Source organism: Serinus canaria, chromosome 3 (assembly GCF_022539315.1).
Source record: "Serinus canaria isolate serCan28SL12 chromosome 3, serCan2020, whole genome shotgun sequence".
Classification (NCBI taxonomy): domain Eukaryota; kingdom Metazoa; phylum Chordata; class Aves; order Passeriformes; family Fringillidae; genus Serinus; species Serinus canaria.
Genome location: NC_066316.1, coordinates 55,400,278 through 55,418,124, shown reverse-complemented (window position 1 = coordinate 55,418,124; position 17,847 = coordinate 55,400,278). Strand labels below are relative to the sequence as shown.

Below are 17,847 nucleotides of genomic sequence, written 5' to 3'. Positions count from 1 at the left end.
TATTCAGTATTACATAGATTTTTTTTTATTTATACTAAAAATGCTATATTAGAATTTCTGAAATAACTAGAAATTTGTATCAGAACACTGGGTTTGGAAGTGGCATTGTGTATGCTTTTCTTTCTATCAACTATGTCTTGAACTTGGCTGAGCACTGTTACCATTCTTTCAAATAAAGGGAAATCTCCAAGTATAGTCCTTTTCCTAAAGTTCATATTCTATCTTTGAGCAATATTAAAGATGATAGTGCAGTAAATATTCTCAAAAAAAATGCAAAATAGTTCAGCAGTGCCAGAAATTTGGTCCACTTTTAGTTTCCTACTGCCCAATAAAATCAATAGCAAACAGGTGTTTAAATTATTTCAAATCCCACCCTTCATTTAGTAAAAAAAATACATAGCACAATGACTTTGAACTTACCCTGGAAGTAACCCTCTCCCAGGCTTGCTTCACCACAGCTTGATCAAGTGACAATTTACCATCTTTCCTTACTGACTGGGTTGCAAGTTCAAACTGTTTCCTTTTTACCTCATATTGTATTCTGAAATGCTTAAATGACTACACAAAGAGAAAACCAAATCAATTGCAGTAGAGAGTGAAGGAGTTAAATTCTTTAACATTTATGGAGTGCCATAACCTATGTAAATTTTGTACTGACAGCTGTACTAATCTTTTCTAAAGAGGAATAGCACTTAACTTCTATATTTACTTGTATATTTTTTATTTATATAGAGATAGGACTTTTGTATTTCCCTTCAGCTTTCAGATGCATGAACCATACATGAAATGAGATAATAATTGATCAGATAAAATTGCAACTGGATATAATGCTACCTGGGACAGTGGCTGCATTTAGAAAAAGAACAGCCAAGCTTCAGGAGAAAATTTAGGCCAAGTTTTGTATTTCTGATTTAGACATTAACCTTTGAGAGAGCGAATGAAAATAAAACTCTAAGTTGCATCCTCTCCACCTGTCACCTAATGCAGCCTTCAGTCATACCTCCTATCTGAGCTAAATCATGCAGGATCTGGAGGGATGGCACAGACACATGCTCTCTTCTAACTAGGACAGTCCTTCACACTGCTGGGAAAAGCTCTCTGTTAGGCAAACCATCTGTGCACTGTCCTGTGGAGCAAAGCTGGAGCTGGCATCATAACTCCCCCACCAATAACAGACCAGACACTTCTTTAAACAACACTATAGTGACTCTCATATACACAGACTGCCCAAAATACTGCAGTACCTGTTACACAGAATGATGACAAAGATTTGTTATCGTACACAATTTCCCTGCTGCTTACCTGATACTTCTCTTGTAAGCTTGTTTCTGCCACCTGTGCTCGGGCTATGTCTCTTTCAAATTGTTCTGCCCACACTTTTAGGTCTCTTAGCACCAGTCTGTCTTCCTTCTATGGTGTAGTACAACCACACATTAAAAAAAAAAACCCCATTGCAGCCTTTTAGTAGAGCTGTCAGATGTAGTTCAGAAATTAACATCTCTATAGCAAGTCAAGGTCATTAGTTGTAGTGAAAGCAAATGTGCCCAGTTCTCTTATCATTTACCTTCTTACAGTCTCACTGAAAAGCATTCTCTCAGGCTGAGAGAAGCCACCAACTAGACATGAGTCTTACAGGAGTGAAATCATGACAAATGGGGACGTGGCAGTGTCAGAGATATTATTAGCAGTTTTCATCTGGTGGTAAATTAACACAAAGTTCTTTAAAGATATCTTAGCAAATAATTTTAGCCTTCAACAGATAAGCAAAGTCAATTTTCAGTTGAAAAGTTAATTGAGCTGACAGGAGAGGATTTTTTAATCTTTTACCACCATAATAGAGCTGGTCTGCTGTTGCTGAAAAGAAAAGTTATTGTCTGATTGACTTCAGAGTAATCCTTGACATAAAGCTCCAAGTCCAGAAGTCAGCAAAATATTTAGAATATTTTAACATGGAAAATGAAAAGAATGAAAGAAAACCCAAGTGTATTAAATTTCTTTTCCTTCTATGCCATTTTATGGCTTTGAAGAAAAGCATATTTGTTTTACAGTTTACCACTTCAGTCTGCCATGGCTCTGCAGTTTTTTAAGGCTGCAAAGTTTTCTGTAGAATTCAGTGACCTGGCAGTGGACAGAAAAACACTAACAGGAAGTCTCAGGTCTTTGAGCATGTTACGAGCAAAAGTTATCAGGAAACAGAAAGTATTCTGTGCACTGTGTAAGAAGGCTGGTCAAGGAGGATACAAGTGTCCCTCTCAGATTTCCAAACAACGAACATGATGTGGTGGCTGTTAATCAGAAGCTACTTTTTGAAACCAAAGCAGCCTTATTACTGTAAAATTTGTCAGAAACAGACAAATTAATTTGTCTATTACAGAACAAATGCATCTTACATCTCATCATATAAGCTAATCACCTAAAATGGGTCACACTTCAAGCATTACATGAGAGAAGAAAAACTGGACCATGGCATAAGAAAAGAGTAGTCACTGCCTGCATTTAAGAAACAAAGTACTATCTTTTAAAAAATGAACCTGACCGTGGAAAGAAGCCAAATTATGGTTTCTTTCTTTGAAAGCTGCATAAAATATGTAAAATATAACTTCCCCTTAATAATTCTTAAAAGATAAAGCTATTGCTTCCTTTCAGCCAGGAAAGGACAGGTTCCTCAGATAAGAAAGAAATCTTTGATGTATTTCTACTAATTCTTTTACTGAGCCTCTGCTCAGAACAGTAGTAGTTAGTTGGACAGAATATGCACAACAGATTTGCAATTATCACAGTTATCCTGGTAGCCAGATAGTTGCAGTGAGGTTAACATGCTGTCAGGGCAGCTGTGCTGGAAAAAAAGTTCTCTGTAGCCTGTGCTGCTGTCTTCTAACACACACAGGCTGACACCTGAGAGACAGTATAGCACAGATACAGCACTTCCCTGCTCCAGCTACCTGTAATAGTGGGCTTTCCTTGGTGTCCCAAGAAGCCAAAAATCCCAGCACTTCCAAATTTTCAAATCACTTAAATATAGAAAAGGAGAAGGAAATTTCTATTCTTCTTGTCTGTGTGTGTGAATCTAACATTAAGATTCTTTACGAAAACCAGCAAATTCAAGAGGAAAATCATAGAAACATTTAGATTAGAAAAGACCTCTAAGATCATCAAACCCAGCCAAGTAGAATATAAAAAAGAGCATCTTAACTTATTCAGCCATGAAGAAAGAACTTTGGTATTAAATTTGCTCTATTCCTAAGAAGCTATAACTTTGGTGAAACTATTGAGATCTCTATTAGTATTTAGCTGCCACCTCCATGAAAGCAATACTAAACTGTGCACCTTTGTGCATAGCACTAAAGTAATATAGCAATCTTACTGACTGAAAATTTCAGTAAGGTGTTATTGATTGAAGTGATGAAGGGAATAAGTGTGCCCCAATGCTCTGCATATTACTTCTAATTCACACTATAAAATTCACTTTCATAAAACGCTGTTTTATTTTCCTCATATTACTTAAGGTAAGACTTTGACAGAGCATCTATATGCCTGCAACTGTTCATACAGCAATCTGACCAAAGCAGGTATTTTGCATGATTACTTCATCAGTTTAAAAATTTAGATTTTTAAAACCCATTCTGACCAAATGTTTTTGAAATAGAGTATCTCTGGGATTAAGAATACCTTGATGGCACCTGAAGATAACACAGGAACAGCCTTACCTCTCTCAGACCACATAGGGTTTCTCTAATACTAAGTTAACAGGTAGTATTTAGCCTTCTGCATTTAAAAAACTAATAATTTTGGAAAATTTTGATCACTTAAATTGATGCAAAACATGTAGATGCTTCAGCAACCACCCCACTGAACACTATAAGTTACATAGTGTAACAATGCACAATGAATCTTTTATTTATTTTTTCATATGTTTTCACAGGTTTCCAGTTCAGTAAACCACTTACCACCTGCAAACTAAATTCTGTGGTCCTTGGCTGATACTAAAGCACTTTAAAGTCTCAGTTTGGGAAATCAACAGAAGAGATTCATTTTCTTAGACACCAAGGTACTAGTCATCAACACCCACCAGATTTAATGAGCTATCATTCTTAAAAAAAGACTTTCGTTAGTGTCTAGCATTCTTACTCTTAATAAAAAAAATATCAAAATTACATTCTCACTGATATTTAAACTATTTTCTAAAGTCTGCCCCTCTGAACTAGCATACAGATCAGAAGATAAATCACCAAACAGAAGTTATCTAGAATAAATATAACTATTTGTGCTTTCTCTGGCATGAGGACCATTGATCTCTGATCCATCTATTTGAATTTATCTAAATTCCTGTGGTTCATTCAGTATGCTACTTCCCAGCATCATTTCTAGATATTAATTTATCCTTACACAATTCCATGAAGGTTCACATATTTGCAGAGATGAACAGAATTGGAGCACTCAGCTGACAAGGAACATCAAAGAAGGTATTCAGAGAGGAGAGTTTATGAGTTCTGATATGATAATGTAGTACACTTTAAATTTGCAAAGAAAGTTATCAGCCCAGAATCAGTATTTTACTAACTGATATGCCAGAGTTAATTTGAAAATTACATAATACAGAATACAGAGTTTGAAGAGCTTAAAATATAATGAGAATCTTAATTATGGACTGGAGAGGAAGTATTTTGTTTAGTTCCCTAATGTGTAATTATAAACAAGGTGTACTGACCAAACTCTAAGGCACAGACACAATAGAATTTTCAAATATTACCTTTTAAATGAAAAAAAGCTTAAGTCTGTTTTTCAGGGACATGGAATCAGTGTATTGCATATGTACTGAGAAAATGAAGTACTTTCAAAAACATTTCTGCATAAATTTAACTGATTGTGCTGTTCATTTTCAAAACTCTGGCTTATATATATACAGGCTACTGTATATATATATATATATATATATATATATATATATATATAGAGATAGAGAGAGAGAGAGAGAGAGAGAGAGAGAGAGGTTACTGAAACTCACTCCCTGACAGCAGTATCACAGACACAGGGTGAAAGCTGAGCCAGGCATCACCTTCAGGGATGAACTATTAATGACTAGCTGCAGAAGTAGACTGAATCCCTGGAAAAGCTCAAAAAGCTATTTTTGCTGCTGCTGCTGAGGAAATTCCTCTTACACTGGGGAACTCTGCTGGCATAAAAATGTCAGAGATGACAGGATTATCTTCTGAATTACTTGCTCATCAGAGCACAAGAAGAGAAAGACTTTACATCAGAAATACTTTGAGGGGGTGAGTTTTAAGTACAGCTAAATTTATACCATGATAAGGAAATCAGCTGAGCTTTTACCACTTCAAATCTCCTCTGGCTTAAGAAGTAATGTACTGGGGCTGTGTAAGGCTAAGGATTTATAAAGTCACATTAAAGGTGCCTAAACTTCATTGAATGGATTGAGAATATAGGAGTAATTCTGCTATCAGGATAAATTTTGCTTCAATACATCACTAGTTAGATATACATAATATGAGATGAAGATGAACCCTGGATCCCAGTCATTTTAAAACAAACTATTTTATAAACTTATTTAGAAAAAAAAAATCCCAACCAAAACCCCCCAGGAATGTGGAATCTAGACAATTAATTGAATCAGATCAAACTATAAACACTATTGACTGACTGCAGTGACACATTTATTTCACAATGTGAAATGTGTTATTTCACTTCTGCAGTCTTCTACTTTCAACTCTGAATGCTCACTTCATATACTCTGTGTTAGGTTTCTGAACTTCTCTCAGTCAATACTAGAAAATTAGAAGTATCTAAAAGTCTAGGATGGTTAAAAAATATATTTGAAAAAATGCAATAATTTAGATGAAAAAGGAGCAGCACATCACATAATGACAAATGAATACTCTCCTTCCAAGTCGCAAGCCACACACATCACTTACACAATCATACACTCTACTATCTACTCTATAAACCTAAAGACATACAAAAATATCCATCTAAAAGGAGACTGGATGTCCAGAAACATTGAACTATAATCTATTTATTTCATGTTTATATCTATACGTAAGAAAACCAAGAGCATAGTCTGAGATTTATGATAGGAATGTTGATTTTATTTTCTACAACATTTCTGTGAAGTTATTTGCAAAATTAAGTGTTAGGCTGTTAGGGTCAGCTCGTGTAAGAGAGCAGACCTAGATTCACCATGCTAATGTATTGCTTTTCAGGAAAGATAAACTTAAGGTTGGCAAAGTAGTATACATTAAGCCCCCCAAAATCTAAATTCAAACAAGTGCAGGATAAAAAAAGATAACAACCATGAAAGGTGTGATCCAAGCAATTATTCTGAGCATACACCCTTACCTTAAATTTCATAAAAGAAATGACAAAAGTTGGAATTGCTTGAAGTTCCTAGCAATATGAAACAAATGGGAAAACAAGAAGCAAGGAAAAAAAAAAAGAAAAGAAGCAAAATAAAATAAAGCAAAGCAGGCAGAAAGTCCAGAGAGAACAGTAAGAGCCACACATGTAGGAATACAAGACGTTCTTAGAACTATTATCAAGCTCAAGTGTCTGTATTGTATCTAGTGAAGTAATTTTCATATTAGATCTGATTTCCAGATTGTTAGTCACTACATAGTTTATTTTATCTGGAAAAATACTTACTTACCTTAGAGTCACTGTGTTTCTTTGAGATGTGTTGACTACACGAGTTCATACATATTCATAGCTGGTCCATGTGTGAGAGATTAGAACCCCTTTTAATTCTGAAAATGCACATGCAAATAGCTGCTCCCTCTGACCATAAATAAGGGATAAGTTTCAATGATTACTCCTCTTCTTCCAGTGCAAATTCTTTATAAACTGAGCATTGAATCAGAAGGGAAGATGAACAGGAATTTGTGTGGACAACACATCTTGAGGAAACACAGTGACAGCTGAGCTGGGTGGAGGGGGGAAGAGGGTTAGAAATCTCCTCTTGCCCTCCCTCTGCCAAAATTCACCCAGACACAGTCCAGTCTGAGGTAGGATCCTTCTAACTAAATGTAGGCATCTGCAACTAGGACAGTCCCTTTTCAGCTCTTCAGGCAAGGTACATAAAGCCAGCAATATCTAGCATCTACTGTCCAACTTGTTCTACAGCAGGCACTTAACACATGTCAGGTAAGATATACTCTTAAACAAGAAATTAGGATTAGTCCAAGAGTTCAGGGTACAAGAGTCTTGCAAAGCTATCTCTCCCAGGTACCTGGATTGTGTGGTAAGTATTTCTTTAGACTATACTTCAGCAGGAAGACAAAGCGGCTAAAAATGGGGGTTTTTCTTGTCACAAAAACAAAAAGCTTTTTAATCAATTGCCAACAATTTTTTATATATCATTACCTCAGGGATGGATTAATCTGACTCTGTTTTATCTCTGCTGAAATGCTCTGCAGCACAGGCTTCCAGAAGACTGCTTGTTTAAGAAAGATGTATCTGGGGAGGTGTTTATCTGACTACAGGTGGAATGTTGTAAGCTTTTAGATTTTAAAGGTGAATCCTGTTCTAAGTAACTCAACTAATGAAATAATTTAAAGATAGACATGGATCCTCCAGGACAGTAAAAAGGAATATGATGGCATTACAAATTTAGTGCAATGTCAAACTCTTACTTTCTTCTCAAAGTCTGGAAGTTACTGGTTTCTGCATGACATGCAAGGGATCAGCACTCCTACCAAACTTTATGTGGGTTCCTAGTGAAATATCTAAGAAGAGAAAGTGCTTCTGAGATCAGCACATTAGCATGTCAATTTGATTTTTGTTGTTCTGCTTCCTAGTAATTCACATAGAATTCCAGATGCAACTCATTATTTGCCCTTCCATAACTCGTGTGCTGGCATCTCTGTGGCTACAGCCAGAGACAGGCAGAGCATGGAATGGCTCAGTCCTGTATTCTCCTGCATCACCTCTGCATAAAGCCTGGGGGAAGGTGGTGAGGTTGTTCCTCAAAACCCAATCCCAGCATGGCAGAAGGCCTGGCCAAGGCTGCTGGCAGCAGAAGCTGCCCTGTGTGCCATGGTATGAGGATGGCAGGACTGCCTCAGCCTGAACAGCCCACAGAACGAGGTTTCAGTGCTCACTCAGTCCCTTCAGCAGCCCCATTGCTTAGCAGGATGCTGAGACACTGGCACAAGGATGTACCCAGATTAATGCTGCAGGAAGGAAAATAATAAGTTCCAGCACTCAGGCACTGGAATCAAACAGCAAAGCTACAGCTACCTTAGCCTCACACAGGCATAAGGAAGGAGAATCAGCCCTTTCAAAGCCCTTTTCTACCTCTGCAGGAAATGCAGAGAAACACAGATAAAAAATTGCTTCTTCTTTCTCTCTTGCTGGAGCTGAGCAGATTGTCCCAGCAGTGCTTCCCGTGTTTGCCATGAAGAAAGCAAATCAGCACTAGGAAGTGAGTAATGACAACCTGGCATTGCTGAGCATAGCATTCCAGTGCAAAGCCAATGCACTAGAGCCTACACATAACAAATTCCAATGAAAAACACGATTGAAAACAATTCCTTTCAACAAAGAGTTAAACATCAGTGTGAAATAGAAAGGAACCTCTGCCAAAATTTTAAATGCCTCTCAAGCATAAAAGCCCAAATACCCTACCTAAGCAATATCTTGGACCATTCTTATTCTTATCCAGAAACCCAGTGTGATAGAAATACAAATGATGCATTGCTTCAGGTAACAAATTATTACAATATCATTGGTGTTATGCTTAGAAACCTGTTAAGGAACTTTAGGATCCATTGGTTTGCTACTATTTACAATAACTGTTAGTGCTATTTTTTTGCTCCTGTTACCCCTGAAAAGAGGAAAATATCTGCAAGATCACCATACTATTTTCTCCACCTACTGAACATCTGCAAGACTTGTTCCTTTGTTCTTGGCTAATCTTTCCCAATTTTCTTAGCATGCTTGTCACTTGAACTGTTCATCAAAAGGAAATATAATAAACCAAAAGAAAGCTACAAAATGTATTTATAAAGCCCCCCCTTCCCCTTCATTATAAACTGGTTTTTATAGTTATGCAAGAGAAACTTACATCATTCTCTGGCACATCAGTCACTGTATGATGAGGATCAGGATAATACTTCAAAAACTGGGCTACATAGGTCATGACAGACTTTTCATCTGGCTTTTCAACATCCACATCTAGACAAATAAAAAAATGGAAAATTTAATTTTTAGCTGAATGGCATAAAACCACCATGAAGCAGCACATCTGGCTTAAGACACAACAAGTAGTTAAAACTTTTTTAAGTTGAAAAATTCTTATTCAACTAGTATTAGGTACCTTCTGGGTCAAGGAGCCTTGGGATTCCTAGTTCTGCTTCTGCAATTGTGAAGGCTTCTTCCAGGTTTTCTCTATTTGACCTTCCCCTCACTTTCTCCATGTCCACTAAATCTGGGCGGATCGCATGAATAACAGAATGAAATGCAACACCACTCCGCCAACTTTGTCCAAAATCTTTGATTTCAATTCCAACTTGCCTAAAAAATATGAAAGGGAAAGAAGTTACAAACAACATCAGAATTACATGAAATGGGGAGAGGCATGAATGCTCCTCCCAGGGTTACCCATCATTAAACTTAAACCACTTGTTCCTGCAGTGCCCAGTTAGGTCAACTGCAGTCCCATCTACCCACTGCATAAATTCTGCCTCTGAAGATCCAAATGTTTTTTATCATATACAAGATGTATTTGTCTCCAGTGGGCTTGCTAGTGCCAATAAGCCACGAAGAAATGAGCACTGGAGTGCCTGAACTTCTCAAAGTTGTTGTATGACACACACAGAGTCTGTGGATGTACACACTTCCAATCACTATTATCTCCCTCCCTATAAATCTCACTCCATTAAAACTGCTGCAGTTCCATTAGGTACATCAGTATCATACAAAAAAAGCCCTGCACTAACCTTTTTTAAAAGGATAACATGAATAGGGACATCACTTCTGTTTAGGGGAAACTACAACACTCAGATTTCTCTATGCTCTTATCAAAAGCATGAATGATACTATAAACTCATATATTTAGAACACTTAATAAAACAGTTTATTTAAAAATAAACACAAATGATCCAGAAATAGTAATAGACAATAAGAAAGTAGTCAGAACTGAATCTCACTTCCAAATCACTGCTTTTTTTACCAGCAGTTCTGAACGGTATGGTAATCCACAGAGAGCAAGATCGTTCTTAACTTGTTCTGAGCAAGCAAGTATCTTTTTAGGACACTAAGACACTAAGGTAGTCTTGCCATTGGGAGGTTCAAGCAACAATAACTGAGCAGAGCTTCATTCAAACCTCACTGTGATCAAACACTTTCACTGACTTTTAAGGAAGTAGCCCTTGCAAATAGTGTGAAGCCGGCCTAGGTGAAGTGTCCCAATAGGCATCACTCAGCTCCTTTTGGCATATTTTATCAACTCTTCCCAATAAAACTGACAGTTTAATTTATTAATCTATTTTCATTTTGTTCGTTGCATGTCTGGGAATAGAAGTTGATCACTTTCCATTGCCAGTGTCTTACCAACAACAGCGCAAAGGAAGAAATTCAAATTGGACAGTACTGCACTATAAATGAATGTATTCTATCTCTGCATAAATCTTAATCTTTGCAATTAAATTTATTTTCTCTGAGGTACCATCCAATAACTGACCATTTCGCCTCTATATTTTGCAAAATTGATGTCTTCAAATAGCAGTGATTTTTTTCATTTGAGTGAATAAATCCATGTTATTTTACATCACTGATTTTCTTCTTGTGAAGAACAATATTCTTATTATATCAAAGATACTACAGTATCTTTGATATAATTCATGAGACAGTTAATGCCTTTTTGAAAGCTGAAACAGCATGGGATAATCTTACAGAATAAGGAAAAAAAAATCTTAAATTAACTAGACATTGCAAGAAATAACTCCAAAACAACTTTCATTATGAAGAATGAAGATTCAGGGCAATATTTGTAAATAACATTTACATTGTATCAAAAACCTGCAGAGGGATATACATAACTTTTCACCACTTTCCTTTCAACAGCAAGTGCCAGAATTCAACATTCCTACAAGCTTTTACTGAGGAATTCTTAATCAGTGTGGTCCTGGCAGTGTCACATTGAGTGTTTTGGCAGCAGGACTAATGCACTGTCATTCAGACATCTAATTCCCCTTTCAGCTCCTCATTCTGTCAGACATAATCCCATTCATTAGTCAGAAATTATAAAATATGATTGCATGCAAAATTAATGTAAATCATTACTTATTATTTGCTTTGTTGTATGGTGGTAACATTTAGCAGCCCCAGTTGTCAAAAAGAATGCGGCAAGGGGCTCTTTAATTATATATAGAGGGAGGTACTATATAAATAAAGAGCAAAAGGATGATCCCTGACTAAGAGAGCTTAGAATCTGAGCAAAAAGCTTTCATCTAAAATATAAAATCAGTTCATCTGTAGTTTACTCACTTTGCTGCTGTGTACTGTAACCATTTTAACAAAGCCTTCCTGGCACTTCCTTGGACCTTGGTTACCACCTTCCGTTTGCTTGGGGGACTTGCAGTTTCTGAGCTGACAACACTTTCCACAGAAGAAGCGCTGCTAGACAAGGGCTGCAGCTGTGGCAGGTTGCTTGTAAGCTCTTCAATCTGCAGGGAAAAAAAAATTAATGAACATTTTGTAGATAACCTTCTTGATTCACACCAGTTTCTTTAATAATTTCCCAATAAAACTGTCTAAATAAAGCTGGGCAGAAGCTATAATTAACTGTGTTTTATTTAAGCATACATCAGAGGAGCTTTAGAAATACTAATGTATGTGTCCAAGTGATGGTCCTAAATTCAGAAGCACTAGGCATTTAACAATTATTGACTTCCCACCCTACAGCTAGAAAAATATGCAAGTGTGTCATGTTATCAATTATAGCAAATTATCATGAAAATAGAAGACAATACCTTACATGTATTTTAACTTCAGATCATAAAATAATCCACTAATTTCAGAGGAGTGTCATCCAATTAAGGAATGGCGGTGACCTCAGTTATCTCTTCTGGATAATTTTACTCCCTATTTTACTATTGTGGCATAAATTCAATTGTGTGCAGAGGTTCTTAGAGGTACCTTGTGACGAAATAGTGAATGTACTGTAGGCAAAGTGCATTACAAGTACTTGCTGAGGGTGTAGGATGGTAATTATGCCTTTCATCAAATGAAAATCTTGATTAACTTCAAGAACATTAATTTGAATAACAATTTGGTTCCTTAAAATGACAAAGCTATATCCAGAGGAAGTTGCAGGATTTTTTAATGCTGTCATCTTAAAATCCAAAGTTGTCACATCACAGAATGAGTCTGCCAGGATGAGAACCACAGCTCTTATGGATCCCTGCTTTCAATCATGTTAAAATTATGTATCTGCCTGTGAGAACTAAAGGAAAGGTCAAAAAATGATGCAGAGAACTAGAGTTTCAGTAAGACTGAGAAACACGATCTTCTCTCTCCATTTCAATGAGCTATAAATTAAAATGTCGATATCATTCTGACTAACTTTTACTCTGATTAACTCAGAACTACTGAGGCATCACAGTGGTTGGTGCTGAGGACAACAGCATCCCTGAGACATCACAAGGGAGCCAAAGAACCCCATAAACAAGAGCACAAGAGCAATAAAATTAGCTGTTATTTTGAGTGTTGAACAGTGACTCACTTTGTTAACCCATATGGACAGGATTTAGAAGCCAGTTTTACCTCCCACCTAACTTCAACAGAATGCAAGTGATTTCTCCTCTACAAATTCAACCCTCTATCAATCTACACGATTCACAGCTAAATTTCATCCTTGCAAATACCTGCATCTGCCAGTGAAATCACCATGTTTACATGTATGGTCTGAAATTAACCACTGACTGACATCCAGGGCACCAGAATTAGATGTTCAGCACAGTCACCAGTGAGGTTGCTAAAGATACTTGTAACAAGAATCCACAATTCTCTAACTTTCCTCTTTTGCTATGTTGTATTCTTTAGAGAAAGCAGAAGAATATGTTTCAGTGATGAAGCAACTCTGTTCTAGGCAAAGACAAACCTATTCCACAGACAAGTATCTAATTTTATGCAATGTGAAGCACCATCACTTGTTGCTTTATTCAGGATCAGATCCTCAGCAAATGACAAAGTGACTTAGCTATGGTGAAAGACTGGAACTACACCAGTTCATATAAAGTGATGACCTGAACAACTGTTTGAACAAGCAACTCTCTAGTATAAAAAATGTAGTACCTGAAAATACAAAATTATTGTCCACACCAAGCCAAGCACAATAGAAGGCCTGCCATCAGCAATATCAGTTGAGTTTATGTTGACAAGCTTAATCTATATAGAAAAGAAAATGTGTTACTATCACACACAAAGTATAGCAATTAGGAAATGCATTTCAAATAGGTTCTATATTTGAAATGCATTTCTGCAATCAAACAAGATTCTCAATGAAAAAAACCCAAATTTTCAGTACTGCAATTTCACATTTAGACAATTATAATTTCACATTAAGGTTTTTCAAGTAATGCAAAACTTTTAAGACCAATCCATGCTATTATATGTAGAAAAAATAATTTCAAGCAGAAAGAAAAAGGAAAATTAAATAGAAACACTGTACAAACCGGAGATCCTCTGTATACGGACTAGCATGAAAAGCAAAAGGAAAAATATGACACAAAAATAAACTTTAAATGATTAATTATTAGGTAAATTCATTAATCCATTTTTTAATGTAAAGAAAGCACATTTTTGGCCTATCTCACAATAAATTTTTAGCAGGAGAACAAAATAAATATTCTGCAACAGATTTTAAATTATGCAGTGGTTTATTGATAAAGTTCTAAACCATGTGTAATGAAAAGAGAAAAGGGAGTTTAAAAATAAAAATGTAAAAAGGAAAGGGGTGGAAAAAGCATAAAAAAAGAAAAGGGAAGGAAGAATGCTAGGGTTCTCCTGCAAAGAGCATTTTATTGTAAAGGATATCACAACCACTGATTAAGGCCCCTTTGTGAGACAAGCCTAACAATAGCTCTTTTAAAAATAGAGTGGGAAAAAAATTAGTTGTCCAAGGTCAAATGAAGTTTTTCAACAGAAATGGGAACAGATTTCATGGCTATTAACTCTCAACTGCTAATCCACAGTCTGAATAAAATATCACCCTAAAATAAATAAGCAAGATAGAAGGAAATTAAGAGGGGAATGCATAATAAAGAAAAAGCCATGTAGATAATGCTCTAGGAAATGAGAGAACAAGCAGTATTGGAAAGTTAGCAACTCTGTTAGTACTTATTTCCTCAGCAAAACTAAGATTCAGATACCAATCATGATAAAAATATGAAATGACTGCCAAAGTGCCCATCTACTACAAGCCTGTCTAAGGACAAAAGTTGTGGACAAACCTTGGTGAGCAGTCTAAAGAAAAGATAGAGAATGCCTTCAAGCCACCTCATTTGTCTCTCCAAAACAGAGAAAAAACTGCATTTCTCTGAATAAGCAGTTGGAAATCCACTAGATAATGTCAAGTGCAAACAAAATGTTGTCCAGACCTCTAAGTTTTTTTCCAAATTAAATCTGCACAGGCTGCTTTGGAAGGGGCAGAGCAGAAGTCCCTATAGTTCACATTTTTAATCCTCTCCACCCAGAACTCGACAACACTCCAGGAAAATTGACATTACTAGCTCCTCCACCAGTCAATAAGGAAAATTTTCCATTCCTGATCTTAAAAAATATACCTCATTCTCTCAGCTGGACCAATTCCAAGAAAAGCTTTTCTTTTTCTAGAAAGTGAGGTTATTTTAGTATCTATTACAAATCAATAGACTTACAGAGACTCAGCTAAAGCTTCTGATTAGACTACTGTTGACAGAAGCCCAGCCTATCTAGTCTAGTTATTGAGTTTTCTTTATTTTATACACCATTAAGATGGATCTAGAACTAAAAATAAACTTTTCAGAACCACGAGAAAACCAATTTTGTCCAGAATAGTATCTGCTAATTGTGAGCTGCAGCTCGTAGTGTAACAGGAGTATTAGCAGAAATCTCCTTGGAGAGTGCAAACAGGAAGTTGATTTAAAGTGTAATAAGGTTTATTTATGGGAGAGCCCGCAGAGGAAGGAGATCCTGCCTGTGTTTGTTGCCCTTTGAGAACAGCCCAGAGATGGCATTCAGCTGCTGAAGGGGCATCTGCTCTCTGAACAGTATCCCCACCTCCTCTGGGAGGAGAAGGGTGACAGGCTGGATAGAGGCATCCTTTAGGCTGGATTCAGCTTATGGAGCACTGCTGTTGGCCCCTCTGATACACCTGACACCCTGCATATTTCCAACTCCCTCTGGAAGAAAATCCAGGACATTAATACCACTACTAAGATGAGTCTGGACAAAAATCCTAAGATACCAGAAGGAGAAACACAGAGGCCTGGCAATCTCTCCTGAACCTTGGCAGGGCCAGTTTTCCAGCTGCACTGCTATGGTATTTGTGGGATCCAAGAAGGGTCACCCACCATGCTGTGACATGGAAACTATGGAAGTGGGGGGGTTTTGCTCTTCGCCCCAGCCTTGCCTTATGCTTTGTATTAACAAATTATACTTCCTCAAATAGGTAGATGGTGAGCTAAAGTGGCCTTTTGCTTCAGAAATATATTTTTTCCTTGCTTTGATTATACATTTTCAATTTTAAAAAGTTCTCTTCCCAATTTATTTTTATAGGCATCTGCTAAGATTGTTTTCCATATAACATAGCTGTAATTAGGTCTAGATGTCAGAGAGCCAAAGATAGGGAAAGATTGCCAAAATCCAACAAATCCCAGTGAACAGTATTGTGCAGACTTAAAATTCATCAGGTGTAACATCTGCATTGAAAAACACTAAAGTAAAATGCAGAAATTAGGGGACAAAATACCTACAATACAACAAAAAAAATCCAGATTTGAGTCATTACAGTACACAGAGAAGTCAGGAAAAAGGGTAGAAATGCATTGCTTTTGTATGATATTCATATCTAGATGAAAATTAGTTTTTAAATTTTTGTTAAAATATTTCGTAAAATTTAAAAAAATATCATTTTTTTCTTTTCTAAAACAGCCACAGCACTGACTCTATCAGAATAAATCCAGGAATTAGTCTGAAGTCCTGGCAAGCTAATAAGGGGTCATATTGCCCTAAATTTTCATATCTCTAATTTCAGGGAATAGATTTTCGCATGTAAAAGCTAGTGAAGACCAGAAATCTTTTTTTAAAATCATAAATCAGTGTCTCTCCGGATTAAAGTTCATTCTTTGCTAAAGCAGCAACAGGGAAGTAGAGATCATGAGGAGCCAATAAGCACATTAAAAAAGAAAAAAAAATCTCCAGGGTGATCCATTATTCATTTAAAAAACAACAACAAAAAAAAAAGTTTCACCCTATGCATTGCCACATATTAGTGTTGGATCTTACAAATTTTACTTCACAGCAGCTTTTAGACACTGTACAGAAACTGAAGACTGCATACATAGCTCAAATTTTGGAGAATAAAAACAGAGGGGTGGATACAAATCATACCCTTATGGAGACAAAGTAAAAAAAAAGGAAAACCAGGGCTAAGTGCTACCATACCTACCCGTCTACCTTCTAGAAACTTTAGAGCTGTGCCAATGTTGGCAACCCAGTGAATTCGCTTCAGCTGACGCCCCTGCTCACACGGCTGAAAGAGAAAGAACAGATTAAACTTCAATTAGATTTATGCCTGTTTTCTTCAGAAACTGAACTGTCAGATTTATTGTCAATGTCTATGCAAAAATGCTCCCCGGAACAGTGAAGATGTTGAATTGTACCTTTGCATATCCATCAGAGGGAGGACTGACAGATACAGGGGATGCAAGAGTGATAATTTCATTATAAAAAAAGTTACATATGTCTTAATCTCAGGATGCAAACTGTTGGCTTCAGTCCCTGAACATCTCTACATCAGAGAATTTTTTTTCTAATGTAAAATAACTACTATTTTTGTACACATGCAAACACACACACATATTATGTGTGTGTATGCATATGTGCATTTGAGAGAAGACAACATTCTCTCAGTGAAATATTTTTGCCTAAAACGTATAAGTCTAAGTGGTTGCTATATTTAAAATCAGTCTTCAATGAAGACATTTTACCTAAGAATTTTCATCCCATATCTCTAGTACTTTATTGGCAATTAAAACCTCAGCTAAATTCCCATTGAACAATGAATTGCATTGATCTTAAGATATGTAGGCTAAAACCAGATTTTTTTTTAATTCAATCAAGAACCAGGTTTCTACTACTGGACAGCGGGAATAAAACCCCAATGGAATTTTATATTATAAGGCAAATGTGCAACTATTGTAATTTAAATTTAATTCCTTTTCATGATGTAACAAATGGCTTTAACAAAGGCCTACTATAAATTTTGAATCCCTCTTGCAGTTGCTACAGGATATCATATGCTGGTATACATAACCATTAAGTTCACCAGACACTATTCTAGTTTTGGCATATTTCTTGTCTTTCCCTAATTAACATAGGCAGGATACAATCCAGTGAATTTCACTGCAACAGGTGCCATCACTTAAAATTCTTTTCCTGTTTTACTACTTCTGGTTTGCCACAAGAGGGAGGCTTTCTGTCTCAGACTAACAGAACCTGAAAGGGATATATTTCAGTGGAGCAGAAACACACTGGAAAGTACAGCTTTATCCTTTTTCACAGTAAAATCACTTTTACAGTTTGATTTACTGCCTAATTTTGGGGTTCATCTGCAATCAAAACAGAGGTGAA

At 36.4% G+C, this 17,847-nt stretch overlaps 1 protein-coding gene across 11 annotated transcripts in view; it reads right to left on the bottom strand.

Annotated features, from left to right (window-relative positions):
- SYNE1 (spectrin repeat containing nuclear envelope protein 1) overlaps positions 1-17,847 on the bottom strand; it is a 289,839-nt gene that overhangs the window by 211,146 nt on the left and 60,846 nt on the right. For all 11 annotated transcript variants that reach the window (XM_050973206.1, XM_050973205.1, XM_050973201.1 and 8 more), the window contains exons 5-11: positions 16,664-16,747; positions 13,309-13,401; positions 11,500-11,678; positions 9,329-9,525; positions 9,077-9,186; positions 1,303-1,410; positions 421-558 (exon numbers count right to left, since the gene is read on the bottom strand). In XM_050973206.1, the coding sequence (XP_050829163.1) occupies positions 421-558; positions 1,303-1,410; positions 9,077-9,186; positions 9,329-9,525; positions 11,500-11,678; positions 13,309-13,401; positions 16,664-16,747 (909 nt within the window). The remainder of the gene's footprint in view (positions 1-420; positions 559-1,302; positions 1,411-9,076; positions 9,187-9,328; positions 9,526-11,499; positions 11,679-13,308; positions 13,402-16,663; positions 16,748-17,847) is intronic.